The sequence below is a fragment of the Eupeodes corollae genome, chromosome 2 (assembly GCF_945859685.1).
Source record: "Eupeodes corollae chromosome 2, idEupCoro1.1, whole genome shotgun sequence".
NCBI classification, from domain to species: Eukaryota; Metazoa; Arthropoda; class Insecta; order Diptera; family Syrphidae; genus Eupeodes; species Eupeodes corollae.
In genome coordinates this window covers 7498349-7519971 of record NC_079148.1, presented here as the reverse complement: position 1 = coordinate 7519971, position 21623 = coordinate 7498349, and the positions used below count along the sequence as shown (strand labels likewise).

The 21623-nt window shown below is 34.1% G+C and overlaps 1 protein-coding gene across 6 annotated transcripts in view; it reads left to right on the top strand.

The window, feature by feature from the left end:
• The first annotated feature begins 2044 nt into the window (after nucleotides 1–2044).
• The window catches only part of LOC129948111 (kinesin-like protein Klp10A), a 103111-nt gene continuing 83532 nt past the window's right edge, over nucleotides 2045–21623 (top strand). Inside the window, exons 1-2 of one of the 6 annotated variants that reach the window (XM_056058952.1) lie at nucleotides 2045–2201; nucleotides 9405–9800. In XM_056058952.1, coding sequence (XP_055914927.1) covers nucleotides 9752–9800 — 49 coding nt within the window. In that variant the 5' untranslated portion in view covers nucleotides 2045–2201; nucleotides 9405–9751. The other 5 variants (XM_056058954.1, XM_056058951.1, XM_056058950.1 and 2 more) reach the window with 5 other exon arrangements.

The window sequence follows — 21623 nt, the reverse complement described above, 5'->3', positions numbered from 1 at the left end:
TAGTCTACAACAGTTTATCAATGCTGACGGCCGCCATCTTGGAGATATAATTTTCAAAAAATTATTTTTACAAATAGGATTCTCTAAGTTTTACTGTTCGTTAGCTCATCAAAACTCGTCAGTCGGCTCTGCCGCACCCTATATTAAGAAAAAGTCTCCAACAAATATTTATTTTTCTTCCGTATTCTCCAGAAATTTTTTCGAACTGATTTTTTGAATCGGAAGGCTCCTCTATTTATACTTAAATATTCTTGTCCAAGCCTGCCTTACCACATTTTCATTGCAAAGTTAAAAGTACAGTGTATTAATAGCAACGTGTGTTTTTAGAAACGATTGAGTGTTGGAGCTAACATTGGCCAAACAGACTACGTAGGAAGCTCTTGAGAATGGCCACCTCATGCACCGAGAAAAAGTGGTTTGTCTGCAAATTCCTTAACTGCAAAATGGTTTTAGTTAACGATACAATGTAGGGGCTATTGTGTCCAAACGAAAGGTTGTATCTGACCATTAGTTATACCAAAATAAAGGTCTTAACTACGGCCACCGGTCACACAAACAAATTGGTATTTCGAAGGGCGTTATGTGGCTGCCATCTAAGCATCCAATAACTCCCGCAATCGTAGCCTTTTCATAAATAAATGCCTGCTTCCCATTTTTTCTTGGTCCGAATTGTGAGCATTTATTCAACAAGGGCAAAAGTACAATTGCATAATTTTAAGGCTCATCGTTTGTTCTGCAATGCCCAAATTGAAGTCATTACCTACACCCTTTTGGTAGATGCCTTCAGCAAAGAATCTCAATACAGCTGCAAGCTTTAAAATAAGTGGCACCGATAACATGCTTTGTCTTTTCGGTACCTTATCTTGCAGTTCATTCAGTAGATAAACAAAGGTGTCTTATTCAATCTAAAGTACATTGCGAATCTGGAAATCAACTTAATAGAATGATTTGCCCAAGAAATTATACTGATGAGTGTACATCATGTTTTTTGAATGGAGGAGAAGATATAACGACGAACTGTACGGGCTGTACAGCGACACTGACCTAGTTAGCAGAATTAAAGTCCAACGGCTTAGATGGCTAGGTCATGTAGAGCGGATGGACATCAACGCTCCAGCCCGGAAGGTCTTCGAATCCAATCCCTAGGGACGGCGCGCGCAGTAGAGGAAGACCGCGACTCAGGTGGCGCACCCAGGTGGGAGAGGACCTCAACCAACTTGGCGAGCGAAACTGGAGCCAGCTAGATAGGGACCGAGCTGGCTGGAGACGCTTGTTGGTTGAGGCCCAGGTATGCCCCGGACTGTAGCGCCACCTTAAGTAAGTAAGCGTGAAACCCTTAATATAGTCTAATTTCAATTGGAAAAAGATCTTAATTGTTCTGATTTAAAATTCAGATATAAACCGATAGATAATCGTCAGTACATCGGGATAGCAAAATGGTTATTCGCATTCAGAAAGCTAGTGACTACGTAGTCAAGTGATTCTGATTCACTTAATCTATCTACAATAGTAGTTGAAATTTCCCCTCCGACGTAGTGTACAAATTTCGGCTACAAAGTTAGTGCACACTGGGCTTAACGTTTCACAATCAGCTGCTCGATAAGGACACAAGAATTCAAAATGATATGAATCTTTAGGAATTAAAATATAAAAATATAAAGCAATTATACTATATCTTCTATTTCGTTTAATTGAATTTAAAAAGAAAAAAAAGCTATTTTAAGTACTGAAAACACAAATATTTCTTATTTTATATATTTGTATTTGTCATTAATATGACAGTTCCGGATTGACTAGCTTTGTAGTGCAATTTTGCACCAGCTTTGTGAATGCGCCCATTGTAAAACAATTACAAAATCAGCACTCCAGTGTAACCACCAAATAAATTCCCGAAATGTGAAGTGGCCTAACTAACAGAATAGAAAATGCAGATTGGTATCATTTCCAATAACTTCGCCACTTCGCCGTCTTTTTCAAAATTGACAGCCAGTAAATTTCAAAGTTCCCAGAAAAAACAAGCAACAATCTCTAGATCGAGTAGAATTGAAATTAAAGTTAAAACTTAACGTCGAAGTGTCGGAAGTCGTCTAAAACAGGATTTAAATCAAATAATTTTAAAATTTCATTCTCATAATTTATATTTTGTTATTTAGTGTCTATACATTTTGAAAAAAGCAATAAAAATACAGAAAACTAGACCGGTAAGCGAATTGTAAAAATATCATATTTTGCTCTATAGAAAAGTGCCTTAAGTGTTTGCAATCTCTTTATCATATTTTTTAAGTTGATTATTAAAATTTAGAAATTAGAAATTGATAAAATAATGTTCGTTTTGCATGTTAAGTTGTTCGACAGATGTTTTATATCGTTCATAATGTGCAATACATTTTATTTAATTGTAAAATTAATTCAATTGGAATTTTATTTTGCAAAACATAACTGTCAGAATTATTTCCCGAGGAATATATTTTGTTCATATATCTTTCCTGCTTTAACTAGTAGACATGCGCAGTTTGTTTTGCTCCTTCTTTTATTTAATTTTGGGGTAGGCCGGCTGGCGAAATGCATAAGAAACGTCAGAAGATCGCATAAGGGAGTAACTCAAAAATAAAAACATAGCATGTCAGTGCTATGGTGCGGAGGGATATTTGTATCCGCCCTTAAGGCGCCAGTTAAACCTATCTGTAAAATCCATTCTTTAAGTAAATGATTGATGTAATTCTCAATTAATTTATTTATTTCAAAATAAAATAATAATGCATTAAAAGTTAAATTTATTTTGAATTAAATGCCAAAGATAATCAATTTAGTTCATCAGATGGCTTTCCAGCTTTTTAGTCTTCCGATAGTATTGCGAACAAATTTCTCATGTGAATTTAGCAATAGTTAAGTCAATTATTGTTATATTTTATTTTTTGACAGGTGGTTTATAGCCATGGTAGAAAATCCACCAGACATTTTTTTCTGACAGATCTGTCATTGGAATTGTATAAAATGAAACGCAAAGCGCTGGAACTGTTCGTTTCAATTTTTCACTGTTCAGCTGCTAAGAAAAATTAATTATTTTATTTAAATAGACAATCTTTTGCAAACAATAATTTTATAAATATCTTCAAATTCTTGGAGTGATTTCCAATTGTTCAGTATATTGCTTATTTGTATTCCCAATTAAAAGCAAACAATAATACATCTAACCAAATGATAGTTTTAACTTTCTTCGTAATACAAATTAGAAAATAAAATTTGTTGAGGAGTGAAACTCGTGGTTATTTAAATACCTCTAACTTATTGATGTAAATTTACTGCCTGCTTTAAACGTTCATCAGTAACAAATGTTTTTCTCTTGTTTAATTTGTACTTTTGGATGCTATAACTGACGCATATTTTTTTTGCCAACAAGAAGAAATAAAGAAAGAGAATTTGACTAAACTGTCTATGACTGCGTTACTCGATTCTGTTGGAGAGTCATTTCCGATTCTACTTTCAAGGGTTACTGTATATGAAAGTTAAATCGAATGCCGATAGCGTCAACTAATTGCTTCAACATTTCCGAATTTGGATCGATTCTCGAATTTTGACTAACATAAAGATTAGAGGACTTGTTTCAACTTTTGAACCCCAATAGATTATTTTTTCATTGGAACTTATGTCGTACACTAAAACAACATGACTTATACCGGAAGAAGTTTCCTTCCATTGTAATCTTTAAAAAAAGTAAAAAAAAAGTCTTCCAATCATCATCAAATTGTGTTGTAATACGAACAAAAAATTAAATATATTTTTGCTGATTAAATTTCTTTTAACATATTTAGAACAACACTAGAGCTGTTAAATTTTCGTTGTTACAGAGTTACGATTTTGCAAATTTGAAAAGTTTGACTGTAGAATCGAGTTTAATAGTTGGGACCCTGATAACAGTTTTGTCATAACATTTTGTCCAATAAAATGAAACTTAACAATTTTGTATTGCTTTTAGTATAGTGTAAGCAGTTTTTAATCAGCCCAAGGCTCTTCAGTGAGCGACTGAGCGATTGAATGACGAGTAGCTGAGCGACCAATCTGAGCGATGGGTAGCCATTTACTAAGCGACACGTCGCTGAGCGATTAGTTGGAAAAATGCCATCGTCAAGTGCGGTTCGTCATAGCTTACAAGTTAAAAGTTGCGTTTATATTTATAGATCTGTAATAAGATTGAGAATCAGTAAATTTGGATCACACCACATAAATCGTGAAAGGGAAAATTATGGTGAATTTCATTATTTATACCTAAATCTTCGCAGATTTCCAGATAGATTTTGGCAATATTGTCGTATGTCAGTACCATCTTTTTGTTTGCAGTTGGAAATAGTTCTACCAAAATTAACAAGACAAAAGAATGCAATGAGCTTGCGCAATACTTTTGGGAATTCGGACATTAAAAAAAAACACTATTTGTAATTAAAGATTACATAAATAAAAACTTACCAGAGCAATTACAAATTTGTCCAACTTTTTACCACTCTTTATCGGTGACATTTTTATTTTTGTAATCTTTGTGGGTATCCTGCCATAACACTGCGCGGCTTTGGACAGCTGAAATTAAACTTTAAGTGTTCATTGCACATATCTTTTTTCTACGATCGACTGAAAAATTAAAACAGATTTGATTGCAGAGCGACGTCGTTCTGTCGCTTAAAAAATTGCTCAGTCGCTTAGGGTTTATTTGGCCACCTCCATACGCTTTCATGTGTTCTAATTTGTTTTCGTCGCTCATTGCGTGGCCGGACCCTTAGAAAATTGGAAAAAAATGGAATTATTCTTATGTAAAGAAATAATTTTTGGAACGAAAACGAAGGGAAAAAGAAAATTTTACTTCATATATGAATTACAGAACAAGTATCAATCCTCTTCTTAATTATTTTAGTCATATTCGGCGTTATTCCACTCGCTGTCGAAAAAAATTCGTACAGTTCATTGCAACACAAAAGGGTAATAGCACTCATACTTTCAAAAATATTTTATAAACAAATTTATAAAAAAACCACAAGAAAAACTAAGACAAGTTAATACTTTTATTCAGATATTTTAGAGCAATCATTTTATCATCAACAATGAATTGGGACAATTATAATATGAAACTGTTGAATCAAATTGATTTGAGTTGAAAGAGCTTACACAGACGGAAAACTTGATTATAGTCAACTTGACTATCAAAATTATGGTAGTCAAACTTCATCTTAGCCGATTCGAATTCGCGTTTGACGTTACGAAAGTACATACGACAACGAAATAAAAGCTTCATAACCTTCTCATCTCATTCAATATTTGCTTTCTCGGCAACTTCAAGTAAATGCTGGATGTAGTTTGGGCAAATGTAAATGCCTTCATCTTCTCAATTTACAGCATTAAAAACATTTCCAAATGCAGCGAAGTGAGCCATCATTGTGGGATTTGCTTAAGACAAGCCTCCTTCCTCCCTCCTTTGATTGACCCAAGAGCTTTCATTTGGTTCAATTTGTTCCAGGTTTAAAATGGTGTTTTTAAAACGATGGCAAATGTAGCCCGCCAAGTTTTCCAAACCATCGTAAGAAAGTGGGAGATTTTCTTCTGGCTCAGAAGCAATTGGGATGTTATTGTCGACTTTGACAACGACAAAAATCCTTCCTGAAAAGCGAATATTGTTAAGATAAATGGATTATAAAATTGTGCGATCAAAACTGTGATAGAAATTTCTTCCAAACATAAGTCTGGTGTATTATCCACACCGTCTTCATTGTGCCCAAGAATGTATGACCTCATCCAATACTTAAACTCTTGGCGATATGGGTGATGGCTTTTTTCACTTCAGTCTCAAACTGATTTATTCTCCTGGTCTTAGTCCTTAACTCTGTTTTGAGTTGCTCATTTTCTTCGCGTAAATTATTTTATACAACTTCAGACTGCATGGATAGTACGATTAAGATTTTGTTCTTATCATAATTGCATACAAATATTATTCGATATATAGGTACAATTGTTCACTTAACACATCAAATTGAGCTTTTTCTAATTGTGGATGTGAAGTATTTTCCATTAAGCTATCATTTTCCCATTGCTGTCCGGACACATTTTCATGCTCGAGCTCATTGGGAACTTCCAGCAACCCACTCTCTACTTCTTTTTGCTTTTTCAGCTCCATTCTTTTTGAGCGCTTTATTGTGTCAGGCTCAAACGTAACAGACAGTTGCTTTGGGTAAACCGTAGGAACTGCATCTGGTTTCAAAATCCGATACCTTGTGAATCCTACTGGTATAAATCTATTTCAGATTCTAATTCTGAACTAGGTTTTCGTATTAACTTACCCATTTCATTCTTTGTATTGTTTATATAATCTTCTCGTCACTCAAAAAGTGGAGACTACAAGTTCTTTGGTGAACAAGTTCCATTGCTTCAAAAGATTTAAATTTCATTTTGGAAATTTATGAAATCTGGAATCGCTCGTTATCTTCTTTTTCTTCGTTGTTGTTGCAGTCAAAAACAAAACAAACAAAAATGTTTTTTTTTTTTAATTTGGTATAAATTATAAACAATACCACTTAAAATAACTTTATTGATTTAAAAAATTGGAAATTCACTTCCTTTAAAATTCACAATAGGAAATGGAGTGAAATTGCGCCAAAAAAATAACTCTTTTCAGTTGATTGAGTGTTCGTGACGTGACGATAGTTTGACAACCAAAACCTTACATCTTTATTAGTTGTATCATGGATTCCTCCACTGATATCTGATAATTTATTGCTTAACTGCTTGAACAGAATGAGATGCAGCTGTAGCTAAGAAAATCGCTGTAGTATAAGCTGTCAATAAAAACGCTCACTAATGTAGCAAAGGTCGCCCACAATGGTGTAGCACAGGAAATTTATTCGGGCATGTTCAACGCATATGAAATTTATATTTGAAGTGAATTTGTATGATAGCATACTATAAAAAAGTTACAAAACCAGAAAAAATTCTCAAATGCATTGAACGCTCCCAAAAAAAAGTGAAAAGTCAAAGAATGAAATGGGTTTCCCCCATCTGTCATCTCAAATGTAGCTTGCAGCGTCGCCAAAAGTTAAAGTTGAGTCAACTTGCGCTGCAACTACTGCTACAGCTACAGCTACAGCTTCTCATTGTGTCGATGTATACTATTTTCGTATCTTTTAACTGTGACAGTGCTACAGGCTACAGCTACAGCTACACCATTCTGTTCAAGCAGTAATTTTCATGCGCTCGATCCAATTGGCGTTTTTCTTTTTTAGTTCAGAGCAGAGCTCGAACTGTCAAAAAAACAATTGTGTTTCTTTTTGAGCTCTGATCATTCAGAGCTTCAAATTCGTGTTTCTTTTTTAGTTCTGAACATGTTCAGAGCGCGCATCATCGTCAAAACAATAAAAATGGCGGAAGAGGCTGGTCGCTCTAGGGGGCGACTTTCCATTACCGCAGCACGAATTTCCTTCTGATTTTTTTTTTACAGTTAGGTAGGGGTCTCAATAGAACATGTTTTAAATATTAGGGGGAGGAAACAACTTTAAGTCATAAAAAAAATTCTTTTCCGGACTTAACCCTACTTTTTTTGTATTCCATTTTTTTAGTCTAAAACAAGTTTTTTTTTTAATTGATAGCACGGCGTACTAACAGCTAGGTATTAAAGGGGGGGCCGTGCTGCCCCCCTGCAACCCCCTGCTTGGGATCACTATAGGATTTGGGGTGGGTGCGAGTTTGGGTATATGCAAAGTACTTTTTCATTTAAGCACTAAAATAAAAGAAATCACCAAGAAAAAAAAACAAGTATGGCAACACCGAACAAAATACAGGAAAGAATTGTCCAAATCAACCATTTTTGTGTGTTTTGTATGTAAAAAAGTGAACTTTAAAAATCAATTAAAAATAGAAATAAATGTTTCCTCGCTCTAAAATTGCTATAGTTATTATTTATTTGCACATATCTATCGAATAAAAAAAACGCGAGTCGAAATTCGTGCTGCGGTAATGGAAAGTTGAGCCTTTCAGGCGTCAAATGGACCAACGCTATGACTGTTTTTTTTAATTAATTTGATTAAAGAAACTTTTGAACGCCTTTAAACAGACGACATTTCAAATCATGACAGTTTAGTGCTCAAGTTGTTTTATAATTAAATCCGAGAGCTCTGAACATACTCTGCTCAGAACTCTACTCCATTCTGTTTGCTCAGACTCTGCTCAGTGCTCAGATCTGAAATAAAAAAGAAAAACGCCATTTATTAGTTGTATCATGGATTCCACGTCTGATATCTGATAATTTATTGCTGAATTTTCATTCGCCCCATCCAATAAAACATTCTATCACTACTCTGTCTACTTGAAAAAAGAATTCCCTTATTTAATTGAAAATATCCCAAACTCTCAATCGAACATACCTAACAACAGCAGCAACAACAACAAAACATCGCACACTACTTCTGAACGCACACCCAACTGCGACGACGACCCGACCACATCAAATCGAAGTAAAATTAAAAAAGAAACATCGCCTTCATTGTACAAACTATACGAAAAAACCAATGGGAACGACAGCGAGTCGAGTACTCTGTGTATTTCGCTATCAATCGGGTAATTTGTGTGTTGTTCGTTTCGTGAGAAAAGAATCTTCCTAAAAAAACACACAAAACAAAGTGTTTTTTTTTTCCTTTAAACAAAATAAAACTCCATAAATTTATTTAAAAAACAAAACAATCCAAAAACAAAAGAAAAGCGCATCCAATCGTTGCTTTTTTCCGTATTATATTCTATCCACGGTCACCAAAACCAAATCCAAATCGGTTGTCGATAGTTTTTTTTTTTTTTTTTATTACTACCTACCTAGTTGGGGGCTTCGAGTAACCAGAGAGATTCTCCAATTTTTGTTGTATTGCAAATAAAAATCTACTTCCATTGCTTGGTACTTGGTGCAAACTTGGTGTAATTATTTTTGTGTTTGTTTCCTTGGATTTAGTTTTCAGTTTTGAGAGTTTACAACACTAAAAATTAACAAAAAGCTAAAACTTATTGGCAGTTTAATTTAATTTTTCATAAGCAGAGGACGAAGTGTGTCGCAATCCCACAATCGATTTCCTTCCTCCAGCAGCTGCTTTGCTTTGCTTGTTTCTTTTTTGTTTTTAATTTTATTTGTTAATTACTTTTGGTTGTCGTTTTGTTCGATTTTAAAAAAGAATACAAATAAAAATCGTAGTTGTTTTTTGAAAATTTATCAAAAATAATAATTGACAATTGAATTTATGTAACTTCCTACTTTTTGTTTAATCAAACAATAAAAAGAAAACTTAAATTTATTGTTGGTTTTCCAATTTTTTGCCAGAAACAAAATCAAAAAAAAAATCACCTACATGTTTGTATTTTTTGTTTTTTTTTTTTTTTTTTTAATTTAGCAATTCCGGGTGAATTTTTCTCATAGTTACTGTCGACTGAGTCAATATAATATATATTCGCAAATCAATTTTATCTGCTTCCCTGCCCCCTCGAAACTTAACCCACACACATCTAACTCACGGCAACAAATTTGTGAAAAAAAAAACAGAAAGGAACAAACAAAAAAAAAAGAAAAGATTGCCAAGCTAAGCTGAGCTGAGGCAGCCCACACAGAAGAAATCAAGAAACTTGAAAATAACAACAGAAAAATATATTACCAGCTAGTAGAAGCTCCAGCAGCAGCTCAACTCAGGCAACGTTAAGTCAAGAACAATCCAAGGAGAAGTAGAAGCTCTTTGGCAGCAAAATGGATCTAATCGAAATTGGACAAAGTGTAAAAATCAAAAGAACTGATGGTGAGTACCTAATTTTTTCTTTTATCATATAAAATAATATATTAAAATAATTTTGGTCGTTGTCGTCGTGTCTTCCGTCATCAAATCATACCGAGGAAGAAAAAAACAAAAATTGGACTTATCTTTAAAATGTTGTTGGCATAAATGGAGTGACTAACAGCTGGTTGCAAAAAGACACTTAAAACCACATTTATTAGACTTGGTGGGGTTTTGAATGCGAAAAATAGTGCTCCGCGTCATAAAAACTGAATATATGAGTCATTTCTTGAATTTTTGATCTTTGTTTTTAGTGTCACAGTCTCACACAATCAATCTCACAAGATATCTCTTCGCTCGAGGGCCACGATTCGTTAGTTCTTTTTTGTTTGTTGAAGTTGATCGTTGAGTTGGTTTTTGTTTCATTTTCATAGATCGACCAACCTACAGCCAACTTAAAATTAACACAGTTACTTTGTGGAGGAATATCTTAAGTCGGGCGGCTGCGTGACGGTTTAGCTTCTTAGATGTAAAAAGTTCAAACTTTATTAGGTGTTTCTTTTTCGTTGCACTTCACTTCAATTGTGCCCTTTTCCTTCTCTTCTGACTACGACTTATATTCATTCGAGTTCGTTTACAACAAAAAATAAAATTTGCGATGATGATAGCTACATATATAAAATTCTAGCTATCTTGAAATTCTAATAGGTTTTAGTTTTTTTTTAAAATAGTTTTGGTGTCGTAGATTGGTGGTTGTGATTGTTGTAGGCGTTTTTTATTCGTTTCTTTTTTGTTTTCATTAAATTTGTCGAACTTAAAAAAACACATGGCATTGTCCAAGCCATAGATATTCTTATAAGATTTAGTTAAGTTTAGGTACAAGTTAACGAGATAAGATTCAAACGTTTCCTAGTTCTAAATTTACAGGAAGAAATGTTGCTGAGATTATGTGTTGTTTTGTATTGCAAAAATAATTTGTTTATTAAAATCGAAACAAAATTCTGATGTCATTATTTAGTCTATCACATGTAGGTGTCAAAATGCATGCCTACATTTGAATCTATTGCGATTGCCATAATTCTTTTTAATACAAATTAATCATTTGAAATATATCTACTAACTTGACTGTATTCGCTTTTTAAATATGTAACCTTCTGGGTTGAGAGCGAGCAAATACTTTCCCTACTTAAACTTTGTGAATGCGAGAGATTCACGGGTTTGTTTTAGTTAAACGTTGTTAATATGACGCTAATGTTTTTTTTAAACATCGAAACAGATGTGAATAAAATGCCTTAGACTTTATGGTAATGTCAAGCTATTGTTTGAAAAAGTGCCGCCTAAATTACTAAAGATTGATATAAAATAAACAAATGTTAGAAATATTCTTAATTGATCAAGACCACTAATTTAAATAAAGAACGTTGAAGTAATGAGAACAAATCTGATAGAATCCAACCGTAGGTGGAACATTCCAACTTCTGCAAACCTAGGCATTATATAGCCAGGTTCACTGCAATATGTTTCCGAAACTGTTGGAGTCTGAAACACATATTGCCGAAGTTGCGGAGACCAACATGAGAGGGAAAGTGTGATTCACTTTCTCTACAAATGTCTTGCCATGGTCATTTCTAGAATGTTATCTTTCGAAGGGCATTCCTTAACGATCTTGATGAACTTTCTGAAATGAAAATCTAAGACCTGATCTCCTTTCTGAAGACGATTAAATGGCTTTAGCGTCCCTGAGTTGTCTATATATGTATATTTTTCAATAAAAGGGTCCAACTAGTTTATGCTATTATAATGGTGCCAGCGATGATAAAGTCTCTTAGCAAGAGCTGCTTGTGATTGCATTTCTACATTACTTACTTACTTACTTAAGGTGGCGCTACAGTCCGGAGCGGCCCTGGGCCTCAACCAACATGCGTCTCCAGCCAGCTCGGTCCCTAGCTAGCTGTCTCCAGTCTCGCACGCCAAATTGATTAAAGTCTTCACCCACCTGAGTGCGCCACCTGAGTCGCGGTCTTCCTCTACTGCACCGTCCCTCGGGATTGGATTCGAAGACCTTCCGGGCTGGAGCGTTGTTGTCCATCCGCTCTAGATGACCTAGCCATCTAAACCGTGGGAATTTAATTCTGCTAACTAGGGCAATGTCGCTGTATAGCCCGTACAGTTCGTCGTTATATCTTCTCCTCCATTCTCCATCTATGCATATGGAACCAAAAATCAACCGAAGAATTTTCCTCTCGAAGCATTCTAAGACGCTCTCATCTTTTTTTTGACAGGGTCCAGGCCTCAGCGCCGTAAATGAGAACCGGTATGATTATAGATGGTGATTTTAGATGCTCGAAAGAGAGGACTTTACTTCTCAATTGCCTTCTAAGTCTAAAGAAGCACCGATTTGCAAGAGTTATTCTTCGTTTGATTTCAGCGCTGGTGTCGTTGTCTGTGTTAATAGCGGTGCCTAGGCAGACAAAGTCCTTAACTACCGCGAAGTTATAGCTGCCCATGGTGACGTTTTGACCATAATCGTTGTCGACCATTGTCCTTTCTTGATGACAGTATTTTACTTGATCTTGCTTTCATTGACCACTTCGCTCCCGTCGCAATGATCAAAAACGCTCCACTGACATCACGCTTTGATCTTCCAATTATGTCAATATCATCTGCGTATCCGAGTGATTGGAATGACCTTTGGAAGATTGTGCCTCTAGTGTTGACGGTTGAGTTTTTTCACAATTCTTTTCAGAACGATATCGAAAAAGTCGCATGACAGTGCATCGCCTTGTCTAACACCTTTTTTGACATCAAATGCATCGGTGAGATCTATTCCGACCTTGATAGAGCAGCGTGCATTCTCCATAGTCATTCTGCACAAACGGATAAGTTTGACAGGGATGCTCTGTAGAGCTCTTCCCTATGGATGATCTCATACGCGGCTTTAAAATCGATAAAGAGATGGTGGGTATTGATTTGAAGCTCCTGGGTTTTTTCCAAGATCTGCCGTAGTGTGAATATTTGGTCGATAGTGGACTTTCCTGGTCTGAAGCCACACTGATAAGGACCAATCAGGTTGTTGACGAATGGCTTCAGACGTTCACATAATACGACAGAGAAGATCTTATATGCAATGTTAAGGAGACTGATGCCTCTGTAGCTGGCGCAATTTCTAGGGTCTCCTTTCTTATGTATCGGGCACACTATGCTGAGTTCGATGAAGTCAGCTCCAGCAGTTTAGTTATAGCTATCTTCACTTCGTCTAGGTCGGGTAGGTGGAATTGTTGATTTGCGTCGCCTAGGTTGATTGGTTCTATCTCCATTACAGCGGAATTCGGTACGTTAAATACGTTATATAATTTGGAGAAGTGGTCTTTCCATATTCTCAACATAGACTGCGGTTCTACTACGATGTTTCTCTGACTGAAGAACAGTTTTAAAAGTATTAATTTCTAGTACTCATTTGTGAATTTAGATCGGTTATTAGTGATTTGAAGAATTGCAGGGGTACTAGTTTTTTGTTAGGACTACGTAAATATCAGCCACAGTATCTCTCCTAGTTAGACTTTGTGCTGGAATAGCTTAATAGTAATGTGAAGAAATCAGGCCTAAGAGTTTTTTTTGTATTACAGATTATTTTGTATATGTTTTGAAACATTTGCAAATATTTTTGGTGAATTCTCGTGCCGCAAATGGAAAAGGATACAATGTTTGGACTTTAAAATGGGCTGGCGAAGCATTTAATTCATGAATGTTAAATGCCTGTTTCAAATTCTGGTTTGGTTAGCATATTTTTACCTTCTACCAACAAGCAAAGATAAATAGAAAAATAGATCACATGATTAAGCACTCCTATTCTTAAACACTTACAAGTTTGTGCTAAGGTCGACCCAATGAACATGTCAAAGAGACAAATTAGTTTTTTTTTTAATTTTGCGATAGAGAATTCTTAAGAAATGAATCATATAAATTCTTATCTCAGATTTCTTACAGCGAAAGTAAGAAATTTGTATGACATTTTTTTTTTATTTCTGGAAATAAGGAAACCTCTAAGATCTTTAAAATATAAACTTTAAAATTCTTATTCTTATAATTTTGTTTACATGAGCAAATATTCGTTTAAATTATGACTTATAAAAGTTTTTGCTGTCCCATAGTATCACCTATATAATTGCTCTTACCTGGGCACTTTTTAGAGAGGCGGGATTCGTTTCCTATTTTCTTTTTCTTGTTCCTATTTTAGCAGCTTTAAACAAAAATCAAAATTGTTTAATTTTTACTTGGGTACCAAAGGGGCACACTTCCCTTTGTAATAGTTCTGAAAAATACTATTTTCATAGTTTATAATCTATGCCGTAAAACGTTTCTAGCCTGCCATTTTCGAGGATGTTTAAAAATATAAAAGTTGCTTTTATCCAAGTTGCTCTCTATCCAAGACAAATTAACTCTCTTTTTTGCTTCTTTACCTCGTCGCAAATTTTCTTCGAGACACCAAAAAGGATTTTTTTTTATTATTTACAGACTCTCAAGGGTTTATTAGTATTCTTTATATGTTTATATTTAAACACAGTGCGAGCATTAGGAAAATAGGGAAGGATTTAAAATTAGATACTGGTGCACATTGGTCTTAAAGTTTTGATGTTTACAACTTTAAAAATGGGAGGGAAAAACAGAGTTGGCTAAAGCATTCCACATTCTCGATGTGCGATTTAAGAAAGAATCTCTATACTTGACAGTACGCCCTAAATTCAGCTCAAGAGTAAACTGATGAGCTTTCCTGGAAGTGCGAGTATTACCGCCGAATCGTTTAAGGGGTGGAATGCTAATTCGAAAAAACGTAGTTTGTAAAAATATCGATAAAACAACGAAAGGCATGAAACATTGCGGCGATGTTCTAGCGATGTAAATGTTTCGATTATAGTTCTATCGCCTGTTTAGTTTTGGACGGATGAAGGCTTTGTAAATTACAGCCAGATCAGAAGGGGTGCAACATTTTTTGCACCGCCGGAAAATTTCTAAGCACCTGGCACCATTTTTGCCTATATCAAATATATGATCATTCCATAAAAGGTGATCTTGCAACTGCACGAGTGCGAAAGAAGATTCGTCCCATAGAATCATTTACGCTCTCAAGAACAGGAAGACTCATGACACTCTCCGGTAGCGTCGAATTAACAGCAAACGATCGAGCTCACATAGGGAGTGTCATTGTGGACAAGCGTTGGTACCGAGGATGACGTGGTGTTTCGTACGTTTTTTTTACAAATGACCAGAAGTTTTTACTACCTTTGTGACATTGTAGTATTTTTTGCCTTAATTTCTGATCATGCAAAAATTTGGTTCGTCGAATATGACCATTACAGGTCTTTCTAGCTTGTTGGAACTTATTCCGGTTTTCCTCAGTTGGGTTGGCCATATAACAACGGAAACCTACATCTCTGAACCTAATAAACTCTTTACAGCTCGAATCATACTATTTTTAAGGAGGTTTACGTTGAAAATTCTAGCAATCCATCTATTGATGCTATCTTGTATCGAATTTAATTGCAATATCGCTTTTAATCCATTATTTGTGCTGCGAAGACCTTGATAAGATCAAAAATTATTTAGTGATTTTAATAATAATGCTTTCTAAATCTATTTTTGAGGCTTGACACAATTTATGTTGATGCTGTCTTAAGGCATTCTAAAATTTCTAAATTGGACACAAATTTTTTCACTTTATATTAAGAAAAAACATACATTTATGAACAAAAATTGGGAGTACTGCACCTTAAAATGTTAAATTTGTTACTTACTTGGGGTCTCCATTGAACATTTCTGATGACAGGACTATCGGCCTGTCATCAGATAATCCAATAGAGACCAACAATCCAACATCCAGTCCATGATCCGGTCATCGCAGTTTAGATTTTTCGTCAAGTTTGACCTTTGTGTTGTATGTAGTGGTGAGCGTCCATTTTTCACAATCTTTTTGAAATTAAAATTTCATTTCGTTTAAAATGTCGTCGAGTGCCTAAATTCATAAATCAAATTAATATTATTTTATTTATTTATTATTATTATTATAACTATTATAATTACTAGGCACAGAACAGCTTCAAAGCTGCCGACCGACATCCTTCGAAAATCTGCACAGTCCTCCCATAGTAAGTCCTTGAGTAGGTGAAAAATGGATTCAATCAAAATCTGTGTTTTTTGTTGCCCTCTTGAATAGTTAGCTGTTGTAGTTCCTCCAACTTCTTAACCAGCATTCATTTTTTTTAAAGGGTTAATTTTTGTTTATCCAAATGCATTTTTTTGTATATAATTTGTTTGAAAGTTAGTTTTGTAAAAAAAAAACAATAACTACCAACACTAAAGGTAGATCAATACAAAATTAAACAACAGATTAACCGTTTCTAATGTCAAATGTGTCATTTGAGGTTGCTCATGGTAAGAGAAGAGAATCTGGATTGGATTTTACTCTTGTAGAGCCTCAGGGTTAGTGGTAATTGATTCTTATAGTTCTATTTTAAAAATCTAATTCATAGCTATTTTTTAAAACTCAAAAAGGAGGTAAAATTAAAGTTTTTAATCCTATACAGTTAACAGTTTCATCCATACTGCTTGAAAATGTAAGTTCTACGTATCCTTTAAACAATAAATCGAGAAATGCATGTTGTTAGATTTATTGAATTTAAACTGTTTTTTCTTGCGCCGCTGCATTCAAAAAGTTCAACTGTAATAGTTGCTACGCTTTTATGAAAGCCCATCAGTCTACCGTTGAGCTAAGTTCTTTAGCCGTACTACGTGAATGTGGAATTTCCGTAGCACGTTCAGTCTTTCTCTGGCATTGCAATGTTTTAAGAATTTAATACCAATGCACACCGACACCAACTTTCTAACATATTACACTATTTTTAAGGCTAGCACTGTGTATTTGGGATATTAAAGGTATACAAAACACTTTAAGTGTGTGTTAACTATAAAAAAGTTAGTTTTCAGCTTAACATCTAATTAGACAAAAATATGTTATTGCAAGATGCCCGTCAAGATGCTTAAAACCTAGTCAAAAAATAAGTTTAATGGTTAACAAAAAAAAAAAAACATTTCACATTCAATTAATTTTAATGCAACAATATAACCCCAACATTAATTTAACATTCAATTAAAAAACCAAAGCTAACAACTCTTAACCTAAATGCTTTTAAAATTTTAGATTGAGAAACAAACTGAAAATATAAATATATATTTATGGATATAAAATTGGTGCAAGGCCAAGTGTTTTGGGTTTGGAGCAGAGCAACACATTCAAATTGCCCTCAAGTAAAATATTGTTGTGCTATCCCCTTCAAGTTTGCTACATAAATATATTTGTGCACATAAATTTTAGTTTAAAGACCAAAAGCATAAATATACCAAGCAGAAATGTTTCTATCTGTTCCGGAGGTCATTGGAAAGGCCTAAAAATAGTTTCGAGTGTACCAACTCTCTAACTTACGGTACGGCCGCTTCCTACCGGCCCCCAATGCCACGAGGTTCATATCTTTCTTATATCTTAAACGAAAGATGAAGTACATTTTAATATTTTAGATAGTCTATGAACATTTATCTTTAATGTTTGTTTTTTGAGTTTTCACACAATTTATCCATCTCTAGACAGAAAAATTAATAATAAAAACACACGCATAAGTAATTGAGTTGAGACTTAGGAATACGCTTCTCTACACATTTTCTCTACACTTTTTATATTGTTTGTATTATTAATGTTATTAATATGCCGTCACCGCGACGTCACCGTCACCATTTTTATGTGCTCATTCAATTGGAAAGGGTCAACGACTTTCTTTTGCACACAATATAACGCAACAAAGAAATATATTAGAGCCGCCGCCGCGTCGTTTGCTGCCGACCGGCTAGAAGAGACGAGAATTGTTTTTGCTGTTTGCTGCTTCGACTAAGGCTGCTGTTTGTAATGCATCAATCTTGTTACGCACTTTTTGATATTTAGAATAAAAATGCATGAGCACACATGCGGGCTACAATCTTTAGTGACGCTGGCAAAGACACACCACTAGAGACGACATTTAGTCAAAGCAAATTCCATAATTTAGTTTTTTTTTTTTTGTCTTCTCTGTTTTGCTGTTAGTTAAATTAATTTTAGAAATTTCACGCTTATTGATTGAAAGGTAAACTATAGAGCTTTGTGGATAATTAATGGCCCTTATCAAGATGTGTGCTAAATATTTGATGAAATGCCGCCGACAGCACTTCTAAGGGGTGAAACAAGGTGCTGAGATGTGACTTACCTTTATCAATTTATTTCAACACCCACTGCCAGCCACCCCACTAAACTTTGAACCCTGGAAGTGTGCATAATAAAAACAATTTCTTATTCACAAGCAAGGGGAAGGAGTGATGCTAAGAAAAAATACAGACCAAAAAAAAAAAACATACATAACTCCCTCGGGAAATTGCTGGAGGTGTAAAGTTCAAATTTGTTTCATGTGAGATACGATTTATCACACTCATAAACAAATCGTCACTAAAGTATATTGTTTCTGTTATTTTTGAGTCTTCCTCATGTTATGTGACACATACGAGTAGAGTTTACTTTACCTAGAATAGCTTATTAATTTATTGTTTTTTTGGATTTTTGTTGACGGGCTTCTGAAATTAGATACTGATGCATGAATTTCCTACAAAGTGAAAGGTAGCTTACTCACTTCCGATGAAGTCTAATTTTTGTTTTATTTTCATTTCTAGTTTCAAACACAATTTTTATATTTGTTCGTTTTGTCTTTACGTACTATTTTTTTTTCATTTAAGCGTGAAAGCTTTAGAATTTTGCTTTTATCAATGTCGGACAATCTGGATAGAATGTCAGTTGAATAGAATAGCATAGAAATAATTAACATGGAATTTAACAATACATTGTTTTTATTTTTAAAAATAAAATATAAAAAAGGGATGGATTGAAAATAAGTAAAAAATAAGAAATGTAATGTGAAAGTTTATTCATGTAGAGCTCAGTATACCCTGAATGAAAATTTTACTCTTATATGTAATCATTTAAAAGCTGAAAGGCGGAATTTAGTTGTCAGTCATTTAAGAAAAAAAAAAATAAAATAAACGTTCATTTAAGATGACAGTTAATTACTGACATAGAAAGATAAAAAACCGGCTTATTTAAACGTTGATTTTTTGTAATTTGTAATTTGTATTTATTTTTTTTTTCATAGTAAGGAGGTCAAGTTGGATTGAAAAAATGAATACCTTTTATTATATCTGAAAGTTTGATTATAAATATGATGAAATAGTTTATTTGATAACATATTTGGAACTTTGTAAATTGAAGTTATTTAATAGCCATATAATGTTAATTACATTAAATGGCGGTATGAGGTATCTACTATCTACCCCAGAAAGCCTCTCTTGCCTTTTAATCAAGAAGACTGGTGGTTCTTAAATAACTGAGGTTGAAAATAATATATATATATATATTTCTACTGTATTTACTGAAGTTTGTTTTGATCTGGCTGAGTTCCAAAATGTCAACAAAAAAGTTTTGATGCGGTTGCTTTATCACTTCGCTTTTCAAATGCACCTGCAATGCAAACATTATGTTTGGATTACTATGCACAAAATATTTGCAAAGGTTTGGTGTTCATTAAACAAAATCAATTTACTATAAAAGACTTCAAATTAAACAACGAGAAATCTGAACATCTAAAACTATGCGAATTTTACTTAAAAAAGTAAATGATGATAGTTAGAGATTTTTGAAAGGCTTACAGATCTTTAATTTGCGAATGTGAATAAAATAAACTATTTCATTCTTTTCTGACATTTTGTTGGCTGATTTCCAATTTTATCAAGAAATTTCAAACACCATCTTTACGAAAATTAAGTTATCTTTTTTAACCAATGTACAAATCTATTGAGAGTGGAAATAATAAAATATATTTAGGGAACAATGTATACAATTTTTTAATTCTGGAATAACTATATTATGTACATTAGTAATTGATACATTATTTACATCAAAAGTAGATTAGGTAGGACAGTTAAGTTTTCGGCAGATGTGAAAAGTAGTTTACATTTTTCTATTGATAATTTCGAGCTGGACATTACAGACCACGTATGGATATGGTCAAATCTGACATTTTGCTTAAAATATAAACATCGTCAGCATAGAGACAGTGGTCTAATAATTTATGTTTTTCGAGTATATTGCTTATGTCGTCGAATGCTATGATGAATAACATTACTGATAAGGGAGATCCCTGCGGTATACCATTTTCCAAAGAGTATGTTTTACAAAAGTGGTTGTTAATTCTTGAGGAGAATTTTCTGTAGTATAAAAACGATTCCATGAATATAAACATTTTTGGATCAACATTCCATTTCTTTAATTTGTTTAAAATCACATGTTTTCCAGTTCTTTCAAAAGCCTTCTCGAAGTCTAATGACAAAATGGATACATGGTTTTTAGATGATATGGCTTTTAAGATGTTGTGGTCTAGATGGAGATGGACCTCAACACAGCCTTTGTTTGGTTTGAATGCAACTTGTTTCGGAGATATACATTTCTTAGCTTAAACGAACCATAATTTTTTCTAAGACCTTTGACAGGCATGAAATTAGTGATATGGGTCGATAGCTTTTAACCAATATTATGTCTTTGTTTGGTTTTGGGATAAGCAGTAAAAAAGATGTGTTCCAGAGTTGGGGTATCGTTGAGGTATCAAGAATGTTATCAAACAGTTGGATTTGTCTGGACTTTACAGCGTAAGGTAAATTGTTAATCATAGGATAGGAAATTCTATCCCTTCCTCGATTAATTTTTTATAATAAAAATAATCAATATTATTGGAAAGAACACTGTTTATAACTAAGAAAAAACCTAGCTGCGAGAACCAATATAACTAAATATTTAAGTAATAACAAAAGCAACATACACAAATAATCTTTCTCAAATAACAAAAATGTTAGTATTAAGCTAAATAGATTTTGGAATATATATTTATGGTAAAAGACCCAAATCTACACTAAATAGTATTAAGCCCCATACCATCAAGCAGTAAGATGATGCCTCAACGCCTTCCCAACAACACCGATATAAAACTTGCTCCCCGTGGCTGGACTCCCAACCATAGAACATCGAGTTGATGAACTAACATTGAAGTTAGCCGCAAAACTAGTCTTCTCAAGTAACTCAGTAATTGATGCCTATATTGCACAGACAATAAATGAAACGAATTCCATCCAGTCTTAAACTACGAGTAGTACTGGCCAAACCTAGTCAACTACAACTTCCAAAATGGGGTTATTACTTTAAACCCACATATCCTCCTTGGTATATCAAACCCAAATCCATTGATATGATACTAACTCAATACAGAAAAAACAACACCAATTAATCCGTTTACAGAGCACTGTTCACTGACATCAAATTAAAACTTGAAGGATGAAAGTTTAATTTCGCTGACGGACAAAGACAAATACGTCATTCGCAGTAACACGAGAGGACGGATACATTTTTAGCCATTTGATCTTACCAAGTTTCTCATCTGTTTTTACGGCTGAAGCGTTTGGTATCCATTACAACAACGACAAAGATTCGCGGAAATACTATGATCTGCTTCCACACTATATCTGTTTTACAAGCCATATTCAATCCAAATAACAATAACCTAATATTTGAAATAAGGGACCATATCATTAAGTTACCAACCATAAACTTAATGTGGGTTCCCGGCCATACTGGTATATGTGGCAACGAAGGAGCAGACAGTTCAGCTAGATCAACGAAAGATTCATCCGTATACAATTTTAATATCTTTACTAAACGTGGCAAAACCAATTTCA